The sequence below is a fragment of the Delphinapterus leucas genome, chromosome 11, assembly GCF_059928025.1.
Source record: "Delphinapterus leucas isolate spDelLeu-1000000601 "Yukka" chromosome 11, BTC_Dleu_Yukka2, whole genome shotgun sequence".
Classification (NCBI taxonomy): Eukaryota; Metazoa; Chordata; class Mammalia; order Artiodactyla; family Monodontidae; genus Delphinapterus; species Delphinapterus leucas.
The window spans coordinates 66,103,816-66,127,670 of NC_143139.1; the positions used below are offsets into that span (position 1 = coordinate 66,103,816).

At 35.2% G+C, this 23,855-nt stretch overlaps 1 protein-coding gene across 1 annotated transcript in view; it reads left to right on the top strand.

Moving 5' to 3' along the window:
• Positions 1–23,855, top strand: part of METTL25 (methyltransferase like 25) — a 154,240-nt gene that overhangs the window by 15,542 nt on the left and 114,843 nt on the right. The window contains exons 2-5 of the mRNA XM_089921079.1: positions 3,380–3,544; positions 4,030–4,136; positions 11,621–12,220; positions 14,766–14,913. Coding sequence (XP_089777205.1) covers positions 3,380–3,544; positions 4,030–4,136; positions 11,621–12,220; positions 14,766–14,913 — 1,020 coding nt within the window. The remainder of the gene's footprint in view (positions 1–3,379; positions 3,545–4,029; positions 4,137–11,620; positions 12,221–14,765; positions 14,914–23,855) is intronic.

A 23,855-nucleotide genomic window follows, 5' to 3' on the forward strand; every position in this document is an offset into this window, starting at 1 on the left:
AACCTCTTATCATAAAAACTTTTAATTTTCTTTTCAGAGACTTATCAGTTGTTTTAAATGTAGAAATTACTCTTTTTACTTCATGAAATCTTAAAATCACTTCTGGTAAAGAGGGAGGTGTTGAGGGGAGTGAGGGAAGTGAAAGAATTAAGAAGATAAATGAGTTTGAAACTGTCTTAAAGATATTACCATGTATTGATCTCTGCCAGAGGGAATTCTTGTTAGACCTGATTCTGACAGTCAGTCTGCCTAGCACTTTTTTAACTGCTGTCTTTCCTGATTTCATTTGTTACTCACTGCAGTGGCATGTTGATCGAATGTGGGAATTAAGAACAAGGTCTGCCCACAGCCTTGGTTCACATGCCTTGCTACTTAGTGTTTGTGCGAACCTGGCTAAATTGCAGCCTCTCTAAGTTTTGGTTTCTTCCTCTGTAAGTGGGGATATGAGCACGATGTAACTAGCTTATAAGTTCGTTCCATTAAATGTCAACTGTTTGGCACAGTGCCTGGCCCAGAGTATATGTGCAATAAATGTCAGCAATAATAGTGGTGAGATAATTGTGAATCCTAACAGTACTCTGTCTTCCTTAAAGTGCTAGATAATATTCAAGTAAAATACCAGACATTTAGTTTTGAAATTTTTTAAAATTTTAAATGTCAACATTATATATTCATTGATTGTTTCTATTTTATTTTTAGCTTTAAAACATTATTATTCATTTCTCTATGTTGAAATTTTCATAATCCAACATGTGTATGTATAACCTTTCTACCTTTCCTTGTATATTGATCTCTGCTGTAAAAAAAAAAAAAAAAAAGGATAGGGATATACTGATATCATATTTAATAGAATTAACTTCTCCCTTGCCTCTCTGGTGCCTTTGCTCCCTCATGCCCAAATAACCTATCTTGTAAGAAACTTCTGTGGGTGTACAAAAAATAAGAGTAAATAAAGACAGAGCATGTAATAAAGCAGAACAAGTACTTCCAGTAGAGGGAGATATTGGCAAAACAATCAAACCGCAGAATATGCAGGTGCAATGGGTATCAAATTTAAAAATGAAGCTTTCCCTGTGTAAAAAATTTAACTAATTAAGAATTTAAGTAATAAGTTGGGTAACACTGTGGTTTTTATTTTGCTAGTTGCCAAACCCAACTCAGTGTGCAAGTCTCTGGGAATGCACTATGAGTACTACGGATACTATTACCGTCACCACGGAACTTTCCTCACGTACTGTTGCAGAGATAGAAGTAAAGACAAGATCATTGACACCTCTCATCTCTCTGAATCTCTAAAAATCGCAAGTAATGTAGGTTATAGGCTGGGTCATTTGAAAACAAAGTTACAAAAGCTATATTTTCATAATTCAAAAAGATTTTTTTCACAGAGTTCTAGACTATCTGAATAAACTGGTGTAGCCTTAAGTGACATAAACCAATGGACTGAATCAGAACACTATCCTTTTTATAAAAGGAAACATTGTTAAAAATTTAATATCTTTGCAGTTTAGATCTCCAGATTTCTGAAATTACTAGGAGGCCTATAATTAACAGCAAATTAACAACATTAATTTGGCTTGGATTGGAATTTTTTCAAATATTTTCAGTAGGATAGTTAAATTGATTTGAAGCTTTACTTTTCCAACAGAAACATCCCATTTCTTTCTGTTGGCAGCATTGTCCAATAACTGACTACTATAATAGCCCCTCTGCACTTTGAAATTTACTACTCTTATTCTATCACATGCTAAGAAATTGCTGCCCTGGAACTTGGGGATGTTGAGACTGCCCTTAAACCTGAGCGGCTCACTTAACAGTTGACTGAGTTTTCCCCTCTGTATCATGCCTAAATATTTTGATGTGGATTTTATTATTTTTTGGCTGCATTAGTAAATTCAGTTTGTAAAATGTCAAAAGAACTTTATATAATACACAAAATGTATCTTAAATAAACGCACTATAGTGATCTTGTAGTTTAAATTTCTATTTAATAGATTCAGAAATGGAAGTTATACATCTCTGCTGATTTTCTAGTTAATTAATTTGGTAAACATTACTACCATCAACTTAATAGATATTAGCTTTCAAAAGGTACTGTCTTAAACATGTAGTTTTTAGTTATTTAGCATTCTGCAAGCCTTCTTCAATTTTCTTTTAATTTTTGCCAGGGAGCATCATTGTTTTTTGTGTTTAAGTAGGTTTTTATAATTTCATAGGTAACTTTGGAGTTCTTTGAACTACTAATACATATCAGAATGCCTTTTTTTAAACCTTCATAAATAAATTAATATGCATGAAAAATGACTATAGGAAAATGAAACTGAACAAATAAAAAGCAAATCTGTACTGATGTGTATCCATTAGAGTAGTTAAGATTATGCTACAGTAATAAGCCTAAAAACTCAGTGACTAAAACCAATGAAAGTTACTATTCACGTATGCCACATGTTCATTGTAGTTTGACAGCAGTGATGCCTTTGTTGTCGTCACTTGGGGACTCAGGCTGAGGCAGGTTCTATCTTGACAATTGCAGTTCTGGGCAAAGAAAATGTAGTGACTCTTTTGATATTTTTAAAACTTCTGCCTGAAAATGGCATAGTTCACCTTGGCGAGATGTAACCACATCTGAGTTCAACAGGGTGAATGATCCTCACGCAGAGAGGGACACTGGATGTTGCAAACAGTGTGGCAGTTTACTCTTCTAAAGTGAGCATTCAGCAACTATCAGTAGTTTCTGTATGAAGCTTAGACAATGTCTGGTTTGAAACTGACTATGGGAAGAAAGTGAACTGTTTTCACCTAATCATAACCAGATTAGTTTTAGAAGTCGTACTGCCAGTGCGTTGAACACATATACACACACGCCCACACAATTCTACATGGTCCATATGATGCAGGAACTGTTTTACAATAACATTTATACCATTGAGAATATTGCTGTTCTACATGCAGTGTGCACAGGGAGTAACGACATTTGATGGACTGACCTCCTTTAAATTCACAGTTGTACGTCAGCCAGGACCATTCATAAATTTAATGAGTGCATTACAGTTTAGCACGGTTTTAAATTTCTTTGTTTCTTTCTTTCTTTTTTTTTGGCTTTTAAAAACACAACAAAAAGGCCAAATTTTTATTTGGAATCTAAGTGTTTAATGGTATAGTGTATTAAAGAGAAAACTGGCTGCTACAAACAGCTAATAGTTTAAATAACAAATATAATGGAAGCATTAGTGATATTGCCAAAATTCACACCAAAATGAAAATATTATAGTTTGTTATAAGATCGGTGATTTTTGTTTTTTGTTTTTTAAGTCTCCAACAAATTAGCTAGTGATTATTTATTTTGTTGCTAACAATTCTTTTTATCTTGATTTTTTAGATATTACTGATTTTCCGAAAATATTTTGTGAAACTTCCCAGAAGCTGGTGAGTGTGGAAGCCTTCGCTCTGGCTGCTAAATATTATTCTGTACAAAACTTGGGAATATGTACTCCTTTTGAACAGTTGCTTGTAGCCCTTCGTGGAAATCAAAAACAGAGAACTGGTAGGTGTGTTTGTGTGTGTGCATGTATGTTTTTTAGGCATTTAGAAGCAATATATTGTTCATATATGTATATATTTCCAACATTTTCTTAATTTATTTTTAGACCTTATATCATGAGCCCCGATAGACTGATTTGTTCTAAATGAGTAGGTTTTCTTATGCACCATATTAAACAGAAAACTTAGGTATAGATCTCCACATTTTTTTCCTACATCATAGTCTAGTCATCAGTCTTTTCTTTTGTAGTTAATTGTTTTATATTTCAAGGAACATTTTTAAGAATGTTATATGAGTCTTTTCATTTTATTAATTCAAATTTGATTCATAGCAGCTAAACTGATAGAGATCCATCTTATAGACACCGCAAGAGGATCTCTGTATTATTTTCATATTTAATTATAGAAAACATGAGCATCAACTGATGATTCTTATTAAGTTTTGTTTCTTTAGTAGCAGTACTTTAATTTTGTTTTATTTTTGTTCAGGTGAAAATGTGAAGCCAGATGAGTTTATGAATTTGAAAAAATCTCATGAAGTTCAGGCAATGTCAGAGCTCATCGGCAGTGCTGCTGATTACTGTGGAATAAAGCAGGTAAGAGTACTTCCCTGTATATTCATGTGTTTAAATTACTGCCACTTTGGGGGGTAGCATTCAAATTTCCTTTTCTACTGTCACTGTCTGGCCTTTAAAATGTCATTAAGTAATAGCTGATGTGAGATGTCACATCACATCTGATCCTTTAAAAATGCTCTCATTTCCCAATATACTGCAATAAAAACAAATTTATACTAAAAATAAGATACGACTGTTAATGTTTTGCCACAAATTTCACTCTTTCCAGAGTAGATAAGAAGCTATGGTAATTCTCTTTTTCTTATGTTGTAACTCCAATTTGAGGCAGCATTATGAAGATGGCATTCTGCAAAATTGTTTACCACTAGGTGTTCTCAAGGACCTGGGTTACCATGCTGTGGTCTGGGGCACCTGCCTCATTATTGTAACATAAAGAAACTTGGATTCTTTCATAGTGTCAGAATTATAATGCATTCCTGTTGTAAAAAATAGCCTTTATGAAGGGTAGTAATGTCTGAAAATAGATGTTAAAATAAAATCAGTGATTGCCTCCATTGGCCTATAAAAATAGTAAGTTATTTTTCTTATCCCTACAAGAACATCTGTGGGGGTAATGGAGGATTTTTTCCCTTCTTCAGTTTTTATTAGGTGTTAGAATCTTTTCCATGTATTCTTTCAGACTTGTGGAGAGTTTGAGATTGATTAGAAAATGATCACAGTTTGGGCCAGGCATGCAGAACCACTTATGGCAACATAGATCTCTAGAGTAGGAACTAAAAGGCAAGAGCCGAGGTAATAGTTTTCAACCTTTTCTCCAGTGTATCATATCTAAGCAGTACCTATCAGGATCGGTAACAGGCTCACCATGACAGTAATACTCAACCGGAGTAAAAAGGGCAAGTACACAATAAAATTTAACAAACTGCTGCTGTACATAACACATGGATGAATATTAGAAACATACAAATGGTTGGGAAAAATAAGCAATTTACAGAAGACTACGTATTTTATGGTATCATATTTAAAAAGCTCTTAAGCAAAATAATGGTATATTCTTAATGCAAAAAATATATGCAAAAAAACCATTAAAGAAGCAAGGGAATCATAAACAGTAATTTGAGAATAGTTGTTACCTCTGGTAGGGGAAGCAGGGAGATGGGATATGGAAAGAAAACATAGTTATATGGAATGGAAATACTAACATTCTAGTTCTTAGGATGGCTGGTGGGTTCATGGGTATAGCAGACGCTACGGGATGCCTTATTCAGAAACTCTTGGGCCTCACCATTTCATGGTGTGCCGGGCTGCTTTCTACCTAGCAGTTTCTACATTTCTTTTCCTGTGGGTTTTCTCTGTCTGCTGAAGCATGGCACTGCCTGCATACAAGTTCTGGGGATTAATTCCTCCCTGTGAGCATCCTTGAATTAATGACTAATACACGTTGATAAACAGATACATCAACTCCTGGACTTTCCAGGTGGGATGACTATGAGGTATGTGTTCTACAGTAGCTCTCCAAGTTTCTCAGTGTGATTAAACCCAGGTTGTCCTAAAGTGGTATTTTGCTTAAGAACATACCTTTTATTGGGCTGTCTTCCTTTCTCTTTTTTCTCTTCTCTATTTCCCTGTCAGTGTTTTCTTCACCTCCCAAATACATCACTTATACTTAAATCTTCGAGCGGTATTTATTATTGTGCTTTATAACTTTACATTTCAACTACACTTATTCTTTTATTTATAAATTTATTTATTACATAATAAATAACTTTAAATTAATAAAGTGGATTTATTTCTAAAGTGCAGAGAAAAAAATTTGAAATAGCATAATATTTCATGTTAGACCTTCTCTAAGGGAACTTTTTTCATAGTGATGGAGATTGTTTCTAGTGAGTGAAAACAACCTGTATTAAAGACTTACAGGGTCTTTCTCTTGAAATTACTTAATAGCAATATTTGATTCTCAAAATAGTTAAGTTTGAAATGTATGATGTGTATACTATTTTTACTTTTAAAAAGCAGATTTAATAAATGTAGGTTTCATGGGGATAGTTGGAAACCCAAATACTAAAATCTTAACTTTACTAGTGACCAAAAAGAACTAGAGAAGATAAAAAAACAATTTATTTTTGCCTCAACCACATTGCTCCCTACATGCCAAAAACCTTTGCCTCTCTCATCCCCATTACCAAGGCTTCTTACTTCTTAATTTTTATTCCTAAAATATGTTCATTCATTCACACTTGGATGCATGCATTCATTTATTAAATATTTCTTTGGCTCCTACCATGTATCAGGTGCTGTTATAGATGCTGAGGATACAGTAGTAAACAAAACAAAACGTATCTTTGCCTTTATGTCATTTATACTCTAATGAGGAGAGATAGATAATAAAATCATTATAAGTATATTTTATTGTATATGTTGATATACTTTAAGAAGAAAAAAAATAAAAAGGAAGTAGCTAATTCAGGGATGGGAGATTAAAGCTTTTGATTAGGAAGAGAGGGGCAAGTAAGACCTCATTGTAAAGATAGCATTTGAGTTAAGACCTCCTTCAAGAGGTAAGAGAGTTATCCATTAGAATATCCAGATAAAAAATTTTTTAGATGGAGGGAATAACACATTCAGTGGCCCTAAAGCGGGAATATACTTGGTGTATTCTTTCTTTCTTTCTTTCTTTCTTTCTTTCTTTCTTTCTTTCTTTCTTTCTTTCTTTCTTTCCTTTCTTTCTTTCTTTCTTTCTTTCTTTCTTTCTTTCTTTCTTTCTTTCTTTCTTTCTTTCTTTCTTTTCTTTCCTTTCTTCCTTCCTTCCTTCCTTCCTTCCTTCCTTCCTTCCTTCCTTCCGTCTTCGTTGCTGCGTGTGGGCTTTCTCTAGTTGCAGCAAGAGGGGGCTACTCTTGGTTGTGGTGTGTGGGCTTCTCTTGTTGTGGAGCACGGGCTCTAGGCACGTGGGCTTAGTTGCTCCACGGCATGTGGGATCTTCCCGGACCAGGGCTCGAACCCATGTCCCCTGCATTGACAGGTGGATTCCTAACCACTGCGGCACCAGGGAAGCCCCACTTGTTGTATTCTTGAAAGAGCCAAGAAGCCAGATTAACTCCAGTGGTGAGAGCAAGGGCAGAGTAGTAGGAGCTGAGGTTGGGGTGGCAGAAGCAGGTCATGAAGTTGTAGAGTCTTAGAGGCCATTGTGATGATTTGGGCTTTTGTCCTGAATGAGATGGGAAGCCGTTGGAGCCACTGGATCACTCTGACTGCCGTGTTGAGGAGTGTTATGAAGCAAATATTGGGTTAGCCAAAAAGCTTGTTCGGGTTTTTGTAACATGTTGTGAAAAACCCGAACAAACTTTAGGGCCAACCCAATATTTCCATTACCTTTGCACTCTTCGCCATAGTCTTTGTAAACATTCAAGCTGGCCGTTTTCAGAAATTAGCTCATATGTAAGCATGAGCTTCCAGAGTTGAGGCAAAAAGCTTAGTAACAAAGGAGGTTAGTAGCAGGAGATAAGTTTAGGGAAGTGATGAGAGATTTTACTTAGAGGCGTGGTATGATCAGTCTTTGTTTGGCTCTCTTGAAAATAGACTCAAGGAGGGAAGGTGAGAGCAGGGAGATCATTGAGGAGGCCGTTGCAATAACCTAGACTTAGGGTGCAATTGGTATGAAATACCCTTGGTAAGACTAGGGATTTTTTCACAATTCAGGTGGAGGGTATGAGAGAAAGAAAAGAGTCTTGTTCTCCACCTGGGTATGGAGATACTATTAACTATGATGGAGAAGATTATGGGAGGGGTAGGTTTTACAGAGACTATCAAGAACTTAGTTTTGAACGTGTTATATTTGAGATGCTTATAAGACATTCAAGTGGAAATGTTTAGGTACACTGTTGGATATGAGTATGAAGTTCATGGTAGAATTCCATACTGGAGTTATAAATTTGAAAGTCATTAGCTTATAATAGTAGTTAGATCTCCAGGTCAGTCAACAAAATATAACTCTCCTATCTGAAGTCTAGTACCATACTAATACTAATATTAAGAAATGTAATCACTATGTGTAGCAATATTTCTGTGAGAAAGTCTTCTAAGCAGAATTAGGAAACAAAGAAGATACCTCCCACCAGGTATTACACTGGAGACTCCTCTATCTTCAAACCTATAATATGATCCAGGAAGGAAAAGACCGTTGTGAATAAGGGGTAAGAGATCAGGATTGTGGAGGTTTTGCTACTCAGATAATAGAGTTTGAAGGCAAAAATATGTATGATTTATGTAACCTTTAATTGCAGAGTTTGCCATTCTCTTGCTAACACTGTATATATTACTGAAAGGCCAATTTGGAGAGGGGTAAAAATCAATTTGGGTCAGTAAGATATAAGTGAGCTGATAGATTTTTCTAGGAAATTTTGCCTATTACTGAAAAGGGTTTCAGATATTATATTGTGAAGACATGATTCTTAGATTTTCCCCAGCCATCTTGCAATCAGAGGAATTACAAATACATTGGCCCAGAGGCCATATGTGGTTGAGCCTCTGGTTGGTTCAGCTACTCTACTGCCAGATTTCTTAAGTGAGGTGAGTTTTTCTCAGTGATGGAAATTTGATATTCTGTCACTTGCAGCCAAAATTTTCCTCATTCACAAGTGGAATCATTATATGCAGATCTGGGAACAAACTCAATTACCTCTTGGTAAGAAAACATCTGTATTGGGGGGAACAAATGTCCTGGTGCTTACAAGTAACCCATTGGTTGCTAGCATTAAGCTGCCATTGGCATCAGTGAATGTGTTTTTGTAGAAGGAAGGGAATGGAGAGCTTTGCTTTCTCTAGAGATTCAGATATGGGGAAATTGATTAATAGAATTTCTACTCTATAGCCCTTGTATTCATGAGTATGGTATCTTCAGTTAGATTGTAGTTCCTTAGGATCAAGATATATAATGCTTCTGTATTTCCCATAATACCTAGCCTAGAGATTAACATTAAAAAGGGGGCATAGGGAATTATTTGTAAGCTAGACACTTATTTAGAGGACATCATTTATTGGAGTTTTACCTATGAATTGCAATTTTGCTTGAATTGAAATTTTTGAGGATTTCATTGATGATATGCATTATTTCAAATATAGGAAATTTTCCTTGAGTGGCTCATATTTATGTCAGGATTTAATTGATTTTAGGAATTAAAGATTAGATATAATGAGATTAGATAATGATTTCCTATGATAATATTTCTGTAATTGTCCATTTATTTCTTATGAAATGACATGAGAATACAGTAAACAATCTTGGTAATTTTATGTCTTTTATCATTTTTAGTTTTATTGAGGTATAATTTATATATTCACCAATTCTAGGTGTACACTTTGATGCATTTGATAATTGTATGCAGTTGTTTAGCCACTGTAATAAAAAATATTTCTGTCACCATAAAACGTTTCCTCATACCCTTTTGCAAGATATTTCCTCCTACATTCTCAAGGAATTACTGCTATGCTTGTAGTTTTGACTTTTCTAGAACATCGTATAAATGGAATCAAATACTATGTAGATGTTTGTGTTTGACTATTCTTTAGCGCATAGTTTTTAGAGTCATCAATATTTTTATGTGCATTGACTCTTTGTTCCTCATTTTTGGGTGTAGTATGTTACAGTATAGATATACCACAATTTGTTTTTCAATTCATTGGTTGATGGATATTTGAGTGGTTACCAATTTTTTTGGCCGCTATGAATTTATTCACATACAAGACTTTGTGGACATGTTTGCATTTCTCTTGGGTAAATAGCCCAGAGTGGGATTTGTAGGTTGTATAGTAAAAGTGTATGCTTTAACTGTATGGTAAACTGCTGATGTTTTCCAGTGACTGTACCGTTTTACATTTGTGTGTATCTCATTATAATTTTAGTTTGCAATTCCCAAAAGAGTAGTGATATTGGGCATCTTTTTATAGTGGTCATTTGTATATCTTCTGTGAAGTGTGTGTTCAAATGTTCTGCCCATTTTTTAATTGGTGGCTTGTCTTATTATTGAGTTGTTAGAGTTCTTTATATATTCTGGATACAAACCCTTAGTCAGATATATGTTTTGCAAAATATTTCTTACCCTTTTTAACTATGTATTTTGAATAGCAAAGGTTTTAATTTTAATGAAGTCCATTTTTCAATTATTTCTTTGTAGTTTATGCTTTTTATGTCCTACATAAGAAATCTTTTTCCCCCCCAATGTCACAAAGATATGCAGGAATTAAAGATATGCCTGCTTGGCATATGACATGCAAAAATCTTTTTTTTCCCATACAGACATCCAGTTATACCCACACTGTTTGTTGAAAAGACTATCTTTTCCTTTGAATTACTTTAGTTGTTTTGTCAGAAACCAGTTGACCATATAACTGCGGGTCTATTTCTGGACTCTGTTTATTCCATGGATTTATATATCTATTTTTATACCAGCACTACACTGTTTTGATTACTGTAGTTTTTTGGGGTTTTTTTTGTTTTTGTTTTTTTTGCGGTACGCGGGCCTCTCACTGTTGTGGCCTCTCCTGTTGCAGAGCACAGGCTCCGGACGCGCAGGCTCAGCAGCCATGGCTCACAGGCCCAGCCGCTCCGCGGCATGTGGGATCTTTCCGGGACCGGGGCATGAACCCGTGTCCCCTGCATCAGCAGGTGGACTCTCAACCACTGCGCCACCAGGGAAGCCCTGATTACTGTAGTTTTATATTGATTCCTGAATCAGTGTAAATCCTCAAATTTTTTCTTTTCAAAATCGTTTTGGTTATTCCAGGTACTTTGCCTTCTCATATAAATTGTAATATCTGCTTATGAATTTCTTTTAAAAACCCTGCTTGGATTTTGATTAGGATTGCATTGAATCTATATGTCAGTGTGGCAGAATTGCCATCTTAATATTGAGTCTAACTATTTCATGAACATGGTATATCTTTATTTAGCTCTTTTAAATTTTTCCTATGCAATGTTTTGTAGTTTTCAGTGTATAGGTCTTACATAAGCTTTGTTAAATTTATTCCTAGATTTCTATTTGTATGCTATTTTAATTCAGTTGGTTTTAAATTTTATTTTCTAATTGTTCTTTACTACTGTAATGCATGTGTTCTGATGGTTCATTATTCATTTCTAATGAGCTTGTATCTTGACACATTGCTAACTTGACTTACTAGTTCTTTTAACTTTTGTATGCATTCCTTAGAATTTTCTACAGATACAATCATGTCATCTATGAAGGAAGACAATTTTACTTTCAATATTTATGTTTTTTACATCTTTTCCTTGACTTATTATTATACTGCTTAGAACTTCTCTTAAAATTTTGAATAAAAATGATGAGAGTTGTTGGTTTTTAATAGTAATCAAAAATTAAAATTAAAAAAAGCATAACAGGTTATATAAATTATACATTCCTTTACTTGCTTTTTAAAAAAGTATCACGAATGCATTCTGTTACCATCTGACTAAAATCCTTTTAATTAATTCTGGTTTTCTTTAGATAATTGACCTGGGTTCTGGAAAAGGCTATCTAAGCTCCTTTTTGTCCTTGAAGTATGGCTTAAAAGTTTATGGAATTGATTCCTCAAATACCAATACTCACGGAGCTGAGGAGAGAAACAGGAAACTGAAGAAACATTGGAAAGTCTATCGTAGGCGGTCAAAATTAGATGTCAATGGACTGGCATTACAAATGACAAAAGAAAGGAAAGTGCAAGATGAAATTAAATTTAAAGCCGATATTGAGGGAGTATGTAACAGCAGTACTGCAAATCAAGAAAAGATGTCGACCTCGGACTTTCTGCAAGATTTTTCAGGCTCTGTAATTTCTAATATCAGAAAACAAATGGAAAACCTACATGTTTATTCACATCGAGAAGAAAATTTGTGTTTTGAAAATGCCTTTTCTCTTAGGGACCTTTTGCCTATTAATGCCATAGAACCTACTTCTTCATCCCATATACCCAAGAGAAAAATGTCTGAAGGAAATAAAGAGAGAAGAAAAATGACATCAAAGTCAAATGAATCCAATATATATTCACCTTTAACATCTTTTATCACTGCTGATTCAGAACTACATGATATTATTAAAGATCTGGAGGTAATTTTATTTTTTTAATTCCTTAATTTCATTTATATATAAAGGCTCTAAGACATAGAATTAAGTTTTAATGGTAGCTTACTTAACCTGCGTATCTTATTTGATTACATTAATATAAAGTACCAAGAAAATAAAATTATATTCAGGCTTTCATGATTTCCACAGCTGTCAAAATCTGACAATCTGACAATTATGATTTTCCAGAAGGGAGTACCCTCCACTCATTTGTAAGCCTAAATTAAACAGAAGTACTAATACAAAAGCTAGTCAGCTAAGTTCTCGTTATGCAATTTATGAGTTGTTAAAATTCCAATCCAAGAAAGCTCTTACATTTTATTTAAATTTGAAGTAAAGATGTACCTAGGGCAGTATTATGTTTAATGTTAGCCTTGTTAACCAAATTTGCAATTTTCTTGAGCAAGACCAACTTCTGTGTATTCTTAAAAAATTTGAACTTTTTCTAAAGTACAAGTATGTCAAGTTATGCAGAGATAATATATCTTAAAGACAACATTGTATGTGAAAACAATATTGTAGAGGAGTTTTTAGAAATCATTTGGCCTAACTCATTGTTTTAAAAAAAGCAGGGTAGCCTTTGAAGTTATAATATTCTACTCTTGTTAATTTTTTTGAAAATTCTTCCCTAAAGAATGAATAAACAAAAGATACCAGAATTCTTTATAAATTTAAATCCTTGTTTGGTAGCTAACCAGTGTTTTGTTACTTTGTCATTTTAGAATGGGGAATTTTTCTTTTTCCCAGATATTTCAGGATTTCACTAATTATGGGAAACCGGTTAATCCTCATTAATTGTTTTTCCTATATATGAAATCAGTAATTAAGTTATAACTTAACCTTCTGTTAGGGTTAAACAGCCCCAATTACTTTAACCTGACTTAAAAATGTATACATTTTTAGTGCTTATTATCATATATTTATGTTTTTAAAAGTCTTCTGGAAAATATATGATCAAAACTATATGCAGACTTTTATAAGAATTTGACTTATAAAAGATATGCTGGAAGATTATTTCTTGGGTCCTTAGTTAAGTAGCAATTTAATAACCAGAATTAACCAATACCTTCCATCTCCTCCCCTCCCCACCCTACAACACATACATACAATACTTAAATATTTTACTGTTAGGATAACATGCTGATTGCGTATTTTTGTTTGCCACCTGCTGGTATTTTTAGCTAACCTTGTGTAATGAATACACTGAAAAATGAGATTAAATATTTTGGTGTTATCTTTAGGGAGAACTACCCTAAAAGAGAGAGATTTATGTCTCTGTTATCTACCCTTAATTAGCAATAAGCCCTTTCTCTCTGAATTCCTTTTTTGTTTATAACATTATAATGTCTAAATAAAACCTACCCAAACTATGTAGTCATTGAGAAAAGCAAAATAGTTGCACAACACTCCAGAAATTGTGCTTTGAAGAGAATGTTGGTTGAAGCAACAGAATGTTCTATCAGGTTGAAGCAACTTACAGGTACAGTTATTTTCTTTAGAAAGGTAACACTTCAGCCCTGTCTATGTCTACATTATATGGGCTAAAATCACATTTTTGGTAAAATAACTTAAGTGAAAAAATTGTATTTGTTCTGAAGATAGTTATAAAAATATACTTGATTACAACTTAATGTCTATTATTTTGAATTTATAACATGATGATGATGATGATGTAAGAATAGAAGACGTTTACTGAATTTTATTGGATGCCAGAGATTGTACTAACTCATTTACCAGTATTAACTTATTAAAGTCTTGCAATAAAGTCTTGCAATAAAGTCTTGCAATCTCACTGAGGTGAGATACTATTATTAGCCTCATATTACAGAAGAGGAAACTAAGGAACTGAAGAGTTAAAACAAACAAACGGTATATTGATCAAGATTCTGTGAGTCCATGCCTATGCACCCATTCTGTATGTGTATACATCTAAATTACGCTTTGGGTAATTAGGAGAACATTTCATAGAATTTTTACATAAAATTCGTGTTATAAAATTTAGAACAAAAACTTTATATTGAATTTAATCTTGTCATATTTGATGCAGTGAATGAACTAAGTAAACTTTTGGTGTTGGAGTAAAAATGCCTACTTAGCAACACTTAATTTTTTTTTATGACAATGTTTTATAAGTTTCGATGGGTATGGGTGAAGAAGTGAATTTTAAAAATTGACTAGTAAGGTATTAATGTGTCTCAAATCATAAGTTTGTCCTAGTAATGCAGGCTACGTTGTATTGATCCAGCGTTAATTTGAGTAGTCATTAAGCAAATATTAGTTGTAAAAGAAACCAGAGAAAATTCAAATGAGTAAGTAACCAAAGACACTAGAAAATCAACTGAAAGTTATGTCAGTTTTGGTAAAAGATCGGTCATTTTGCCTTTAAAGGCAATAGTTATTTGTTATGAAAATAAAAGACATATAATATTTTCTAGGTAAAATTTCATCATTTTAAAAAGCTCTACATCTTCTAATAAACATTTAAATGTTTTTTAACCCTCCTTTTAATTTCCAAAATTTATTTTTTAAGGATTGTTTTATGGTAGGTCTGCATACTTGTGGTGATCTTGCTCCAAATACTCTGCGAATATTTACTTCCAAGTCTGAAATCAAGGGGGTTTGCAGTGTGGGTTGTTGCTACCACCTCTTATCTGAAGAGTTTGAAAACCCACATAAAGGTACAAGTTCTTCATATCCCATAATTTTATTTATTTGAGCATAATGGCTGCTTTGTATCTCTCCTTTTTTTGTTGTTGACATTATTGTCACTTTGAATTAACATTTGAGATAATATCTGATATTCTTGCAATATTAGAAATGTTACATCAAATGAAATTTGATGAACTATCACTTGCGTTGTATTTTATTATAGATTTTTTAGTCATAGTATGGTCTTAATGAATGCCGAAAACTGCAAATATGTGAAATTTTTGTGTGGTGTATTTTTAGAGAACTTCGGTTTAAAAATATTTGTAAGATATACATTTACTAAGGTAGTAAAGCTAAGTTATTTTGTCATAAATATAGAATGGACAAGGTTTGTTTTCATTTCCAAAGCCTCAATTTTGTAACGAATATTGATATTTGTCCCCTCAAAAAGTTTCTTACTGTAGTTTGAAGGGTCAAAATACTATGATTTTAAAAAGCTAGGAAACTGTGCAATTGTATGAAAACTGTGCTCCCTGGGCTGAGAAGGTGCCTGAGGAGCAAAGTACAGAGTACATTGACAGGACTGAAAGCACCTACAACCCTTCATCCAGAGCAGCTTCTGAAATTCCTCTCTTTGATCCATTTTATATCTCTTATTAGACACATGGCTTCAAAACCACAGGTTCAGGTTAGATGGTTATCTATTAATATTAGCAGTTTTCTTTTCTTTTAGTTTAGTGAAGTGTTTATCAACATCCAGTGTCCCTTGCTAAGAATTTTTAGGTCAGGAAGTTGTGTGAATATAGATGGTATTGCTTGCTCTTTTTCTCAATTTTAAAACCCAGATGACTGTAAAAATTTGATTATTTGTCATTTAGTCATTTCCAACAGGTAAAAATGATGATTGTATGATTCTACTGAAAATTGCCTGGGTGAAACAGGTCATCCTTAAAACTGGCAAAGGTTTTTGGGGAAAAGAGTTAATTGAATTTGAATTTTTTATGTCAGGGTTCTAAAAAGTATCTTTTAGGAAAAGTACACAGAAGTAAAATTGTCCATATATAGAGATACACAGAGTGAGAGAAAGAAAGCAAATTGGCAAAAAGTTAACAATAGTTTAATTTAAATGAAGAATATATGTTTGTCATGCCATTATTTCCAACTCTTCTCTGAGTAAAAAAATTTTCAAGATAAAAATTGGGGGGAAAAGTGAACCTAAAAAATTATTTATTCTAAAGTATATACCCAAATATTTACATTAGTTTTTAGCCCTTTTTGTGCATCTTTCCTAAAAGAAATGAAAAAAAAATACTTTAATACAATCACAGTTTTACAGCTTTTAAAATATTAAATGCAAAGTGTTTTCCTGGATCAGCAATCATAAAATTTTGGGTAGGGAAGTTTTTGTTCTTAGTTCAAGAGCTTCCTGTTCTATAGGTACAATGAAATGGGTTTTTTAAATAATTGGCTTAGTTCAGGGTAGGTGTAGCCACTTGGTGTGTCTTTCAATTCAGAGATACTGTCTTACAGTGTAAGATCTTTAATTTCAGTTGCCCGCTTCCTTCTTTCACTTTATCATCATGCCCCCCCAAATGCCTTCCCCTTCCAAAGGGCCTCTCTCTCCTCTTTAGGTGTTACATCTCAAGTCTGCCATCTCTGGTCGGGCTGGACCCTTGCAGCCATTGCTCAGTATCGTCAGGTCTCAGACCTAATCTCTGTACTTTACACCATGAGTGGGATCCTCTCTTTTGGCAGCGTGCTTTGTTCTCTGTCACACACATTTTTCTACATCTGACTCTCCTTCTGGAGTGATCTCCAGAGCTGGTTCTGCTGGCTTGAGATGTTTATTTCTTCACTTACATTTAAATCAAAATGCGTAGTGTACATGTGGCTTATGAGTAATTTTATCCATTCTCTGTCTGGTTTTTGTTGAGTATGTAAAGAAATTCAGATTTAAGTGGCTGTCGTTATTTTATGACAACCAGGATATGTCATTGGTACATTTTTCATCTGATGTCTGGTTCTTCAGTTCTGTTCTTTAAGGGGGTTGGCAGAAGCTACTTGCCAGGGTAGGAAAAAAATTAAGAGAGTGACCAGTTGCTCCTTTGCCTGTCCATTTTCTGTCAGTCTTTAGGTACCTTTTTTTTCCCTAGTCAAATAGTTGTTTAATATTCTTAATTATACTTATTTATAATGTGTTTTAATAAAGTGTAAACAGACATAAAGGAAGATATATATTTTTAGAGCTAAGTAAAAAGATTAGAGAGAGACCTTTGGGTTATGAGACCACTTTAGTTAACTTTTCTAACACACTATTGCATTAAATTATTTAGAAGAATTTATTGACCAGGTGTTCAGACTGAAATGAGAAATATCTTTGAATAAGGCATGTTCAATAGAGAGGCCTCTGCACAATCTGAAGGAAGAAGAAGGGTTAGTGCATCCACATCTTCAGCCTCTCCCACTTCGTTTCTGCCATGGAAAGATTTGATAGATTTATGAGTAGAGTGTAGACACTAGTTTTTATTCACTTTTGTATCTTCAGAACTAAGCACATTGCCTCAAACATGGTTCATGTTGATCAGTGTTTGTACAATGTGTGTTGAATAGATAATTGAGTGGCAGTTACCTTGTTCACTGCATCGATAGGATGACTTTGGGCCCAGGACTCAGGCAAGAAAAAGTGTTGGAAAGGTTTGTTAATGACAGTGACTGGCAGCCACAGACTCTCATTTTCCCTTCTTACAGGCAGAGTTAATTCATGGAAAGGCCTTCCTGTCAAAAATATCTTAACCATTGAGAATCATTGAGATTATCAGGTAAACAATACTAAGCTTAAGTGGTTAAAGCTAATAGTAACACCTTAATGTTATTTGATTTCCTCATAAATACCTGAAAAGAACAGAGAGTTGGGAACCTTGCTTGTCAGAAAAGCAAAGAGTAAGCAGGAAGAAACAGGACTCAGTGATATGATGAATTAGGTGAAGATGTATGCAATGTGAATACCTTCAAATACTTTGGAAGGAAAGAGTTGGAAAGCCAAGAGATAGGAGAAAAATAAGTGATAGGAATAACAAAAGCAACCTTGGTTCATGTTGCAGTTTTGCCTAGCTTTGGACTGCCACATTTTCTCATCTCAAAAACCAGGTGGCAAAAATCACTCCCTTCTCTCTTTCTCACACCCCTGTTTCCATTTTTCTTGCCTTATCTTGGCTATAGTAAAAGGAGAGAAGATATGAACCATCTCCTGCAATTTTTATAACAGTGTTTCTCAACTCTGGCTGCCCAGTTGGATCGTATATGACAGTTTCGGTGTCTAGATGCCTGGGACCCACTTCTGACCTTCTAATGTATAATCTCTAAGGGTGGGATTTGAATATAAGTATTTTTAAGAAGCACTATAGGTAATTCTGATGAACAGCATCGTTGAAAACAAGTGTTTGTTATGGTTCCTAAGAAGACAGAATTTTAGAAGATGTTCTGTAGAAATATATTCAAGGTTATTTGTAGTTATTTTAACCTCTCCCATGCAGAGACTTAGGTGGACTCTGCTCATGGGCTGTTTGCATATCCAAACCAAAGGCTGAACCCAGAAGGGTCCACAAGGGTATATCAGAGTCTGGAGTGCAAAGTAATTAACCACCCCCGCAAAAGTCCTTGAAGCATAGAGCTCAGAGTGAAAACCTGGGGAAACCAAACATAGAGGGCATAAATGCACAATAAAGTTAAGGTTTAGAAACTAGACAAAATCAAGGGGAAAAATGTAGAACAAGAAAAAAATGTCCAAGATAATTATTATGAGCACCACTAGAATTTTGATAGCTTAACTTTACTGATGAGCAGTGATGTCTGTGTGTGTGTGAAGGCAGACAACGCAAACAGTTTGTTCCTGTCTATTTAGCAGTGACTGTTTGCAAAGATGGAATATGGATGTGGTCTTATTTTGTATATACGGCATATGCTATATAGTCCTAGTATTCCTTGCTAAAATAGAAATCCACCACTGTACAGTTTGATCATTATATTGAAATAACTAACTTATAGGACAAGGTGTTCGCATGAACAAGGTTAGAGTATTTCCTGTCATATGTCTAGGACTAGGTTCCATGGAGCTATATTTCTGAATAATCAAGTATGGCATGTGTCTCTCCCTTCATATCTTACACACCTGCCTCTAACCCTCAGTTTGTTTGCACAGCTGTTTTTAAGTTTGGATTGGGGCAGTGTTGCCCTTTGGGATGTAAATTTGAGTTATTAATAGTCCAACATAGTACAGTAGAAAAGTCTGGTATGTACACTGCAACTTTTTATGATGATGTGTACTATGTAAACAATATGTGTTTTACATGAATATGTTTACCCAGTATGCTGTGGTAGACCATAGAGGTGGTCTGTCATGAATGTTAATTTTCAAAAATACCTCAAAACTCTCTGAGCAATTATGAATACCAAAGTTCTACCATATGTTTTAAAAACTGCTTTAAATATTTATACATTATAAGCCAGTAGTTCCTAGGAGAACACGAAATACCAGAAACAGTATTATTTAATGCAGTGCTTTATAGAATATATATGTTTTCCCAAGCTTGACTTGTTTCAGTGTTTTGTCTTAATATTGATCATCATTATCATAATTAATTTGAAATATTGATATTATTTCTTTCCCCTGAAGTTTGAGAGAGAGCTTCTTTTGGTTGTTTTTCCCATAAAGGTAGAAACATGCTGAGGAAACACTACTGGTTACCTATCCAGATCCACATCTCTCTTCTTCCTTGCTAACTGAGCTATGATTTTGTTCAAGCATCAGTTATTAGGAAGATTGAGCCCTGCTATAGCCTCAGAAATACGTGACTCTCAATCTAAATTAGTTATGGTAATTCCATTTATTTAGGAAAGGATATGAGACACAGTTCTTATCAATGAGGAGCATATATACTAGAGAGTTTCCTAGGAATTTTTTTTTTTCTGTTAAAAGTGAACACAAGACAGAAGCAGCGCTTTTTTTCTGCCTCTGGACTTTATCATCTGTATGTGTTTTTTCAGCCTAACGTATCAACCTGCTATGTATTCTGTCAGAAATTGATGTTAGTGCTGAAACTGAGTCATTCAGGCCCAGTCCGAAGAATGAATGGAATTTTCTTTTCCTGTATGTTTATATGATCATATCTGAGGCCTAGGAGTGTAGCACGAGTAGAGAAAGAGTTGGGGTCCTAGAAAGTCAGATCAGGTGGTTTCATAGAGCTTATTGAGTGGCCTTAATAGGAGCTCCTTCTAGAAGCAGCCCTTGTCTGGGCAGAGACTTGTGCTTGGTCTCTCCCTACCTCTTCCCAGCCCAATGTCAGGGAGTCTGCTAATATCATTAGTGCCTCCAAATACTGCAGATCTGCAGAGTCAAATATGAGTGGTGTAACCCTTGAAAGCCTATGGCCTACATTCATGTTTACCCCGGCCTTAATGTTTTACTGGGGAATTAAGGTGATCCTCCCTAGAACCCTCCATCTCCTTTTGTTTTTTTAACCAAAGGAGGGCTGTAGATCATCTTGTAGCGGCATCTTTCAATCTGGTCCTGCCATTTCTGTATCAAATAGAAATTTGTTAAGGGGATATGATACCTTTCTTACTGTAAATTGGTTCTCAATATGTCACCAGTAGGAATTTTAAGGGAGGAGGCTAGATTCTTATATAGTCATCTTCAATGTCTTTTAGAATTAACAGTTGGTTTCATTGCTTTAAATTTAGAGGTACTTCACCTGGAAAGGTATCTGGATGTTGAAGGAAAATACTTTGAGCATGTTATTTGAAATTGTAACATACTGCTTAAAAATAAGTGTATCTTATATTTTGAGATCTTTTGGATATTCAGTATATACTGTTAAAAACTCCTAAGATAGTATTAGCTAGTTATTATCAGCATTACACCATGTATTGTAGCTACAGAAAGGTATGACTAATTTCTTAGTCAAGTAAATAGCAGTGAATTAAGCTCTTCATTGCAGCAGTGCACACAATTGCTGTCTTTTCAGTAAAGACTTAACAGTATTTTCTATCTCATATAATATGTATTTTATTAAACAAATCTCTTTGTTTGCTTTCATCTTTTAATGCTAGAAGTTTGGAGGATGTAGAAGAATAAAGTGTGGTTTCTTTTTTCAAAAGAGCATGTGCTTTACTTCCATTTCCAGCCGTGTATGATTTTTCTGAGGAACTCTCCTGCTATAGTTCAGCTAGACCCTGCCTAAATTAGAACATGTATTTTTTTAAGCGTTGCTGACTCTACAAAAATAAGGGAAATCTCCATGGATCAAGAAAAATCAAAACCAAAAAATTAAAAGGAGAGAAGGCGAAGAGAGAGGAAGAGGAGTTGAAACTAGAGCAGGGAACTGTGAGCCGTAAGATAGCAGATGGTATTGTCTTGAGGCAAATGCTGGTCCCATTGGGATCTAGAGACTAACGTTGGGCCCCTACATGGTGGGGGAGCTGGACCTGAAAAGCTCATACTAAGCCATGACCTTGAATGAGACAAAGCAGTCTTCCGTCAGTCCCATGCCGAAGCAAATTCAAATCTTTGTGGGGGAATACTTCCCAAATTCTGGCCTTTGGAATTTCTACTGATTAAAATCTACCAAATGTAAGCTCAGAACTTAAAAAAAAAAAAAAAAAGGTAAATCACCAAATCTGCCTGGCTAGGTATCCTGCCTGCCCCTCACCCCATTCAACTAAAAATACTGAATGTAATTAAATTTCATTTCTTAAAAGCATTGAAATACTGGAAAGATACATAGTATTTATCAGGTCAATATACAGGAGAAGGTAGGAGTCCACAAAGATGATGGAAATGCTGAAGCTACTAAGGGTATTTGTATACCATGGCAAACTTGAGCTTTGGTTTCAAAGCCCTGCAAGGAGTGGGTTACAGATGATAAAACTTGCACTTAGGCAAACACAGAGAGGAGTCCCATAGGACAGACTCTTGTAAGTTGAGACCACAAGGATAAGGACTAAAGTTAGAGCAGCTGTAGTAGAAATAGAGTAGATTGAAACATAATTATGTAGAGGAGTAGAGATAAAGGAGAAGGATTGTCAAGGACTATTATCAGATTTCTGTTCCAAACAACTCGGTAGGTGATGGTACAGCTTACATGATGGGAAAAACTAAGGAAGGACCAAGTTTCAGGGCAAAGTTTTGAACGTGCTTAATAATTTGAGATGGCTTTATATATGAGTGATCATATTTTGGGGAAGTTTTATAAATACAGACATCTAAATACATGGAAATGGAACTGTTGTAGCATAATCACATAGGATTTATTTTTCTCTTATTTTCCAGAAAATCTGTAAGGTAGTAGCTGACATTGGTTCATATGGTTCAAGGGTGTGAGGGCCAAGGTCTCTGCAGTTTTATTGGCCTTTCACTATGGTTACATAATGGCTGCTGCTGCTCCAGCCATTGTAGTTCAAATGGAAAGAAATATGAAGATGGAAGAACTTTTCCCATGTGAGACAGCATCCTTTAAAGAACTTCCCTGGAAATTCTACCCAACAACTTCCTCTCCTCCATAGGCCATCTCTAGAAGGCTGGGAAATGTAACCTCCTAGATGGGCACATTGCAGCTCCAAATGAAATCAAGATTCTGTGAGTAACAAAGAAGGAGAAACTGGATATTGGTAGGCATTTAGCACTGTCTGCCTCTCTGTGTGTGTGTGTGTGTGTGTGTGTGTGTGTGTGTATACACATGTGTAATATTAATGCATGAATAGGTCCCTGGAAGGGGGAGAGTGATAAGGAGTGTGGGTAATATAACAGTATTTACATGTAACAGAATGTAATCATATCCATTGTCCTCTTCTTTCTTTTAATAATATAACTCCTCTTAGTTTTAGTAGAGCAAACATCACCCAGACACACAGCTAGAGCCCCTGTCTTCCATGTGAGAAAATTTAAGCCAGTAGAATGTGAGTCAGATAATGTGTGCAATTCATTTATTTATTTATTTATTTTTAATTTTTATTTTTTTGTGGTACGCAGGCCTCTCACTGTTGTGGCCTCTCCCATTGTGGAGCACAGGCTCCGGACGCGCAGGCTCAGCGGCCATGGCTCACGGGCCCAGCCGCTCCGCGGCATGTGGGATCTTCCCGGACCGAGGCACAAACCCGTGTCCCCTGCATCGGCAGGCAGACTCTCAACCACTGTGCCACCAGGGAAGCCCTGTGTGCAATTTATTTAAAAGGAAACTGCTTGCCCCCCTATTTTTTTTTTTCCACTCTTCCTACTGGCTAAGGAATAACAATCGCCTAATACTAAAGTTGGTAGCTAACTCTTCAAGGATGTCAGAGCAGCCTGACCCATATGGGTCTCTGGGTAACATGCTCTATACTGCCTGCCTCTCTCTGTACTATGACAAGAGAAAAAGATTTCTATCTTATTTAAAGACCTATGTTCTAAGCTCTTTTGTGGTACCCTATCTAGTACAGGTAGATCTAAGGTCTTGTTCTGAATGCTTCTCTTTTGGTGAAACTTTTACCTTGAGACTGTAACTGTTAGGCACTATGAATATACAACAAGCCAACAATAATTGCAACAACAAAGAATAACAAATTTTATGCATATGAATATATACGATTTATAAGTGATTTCTTAGAGGTAAGAAAAAAAGAGACTATAAGTGTTAAAAGAGCTATTCCAGCCAGAAGGTAAAAATTATTTCCTGTTAGGAAATCAGGAAGAGCTTTGTGAAGATAGTAACTTTTGAATTGAGCTTTGTGGGGTAGGATTTAGGTAGACAAAAATGTGGAGAGGGCTTCCCTGGTGGCGCAGTGGTTGAGAGTCCGCCTGCCGATGCAGGGGACACGGGTTCGTGCCCCGGTCTGGGAAGAGTCCACATGCCGTGGAGCGGCTGGGCCCATGAGCCATGGCCGCTGAGCCTGCACATCCGGAGCCTGTGCTCCGCAATGGGAGAGGCCACAACAGTGA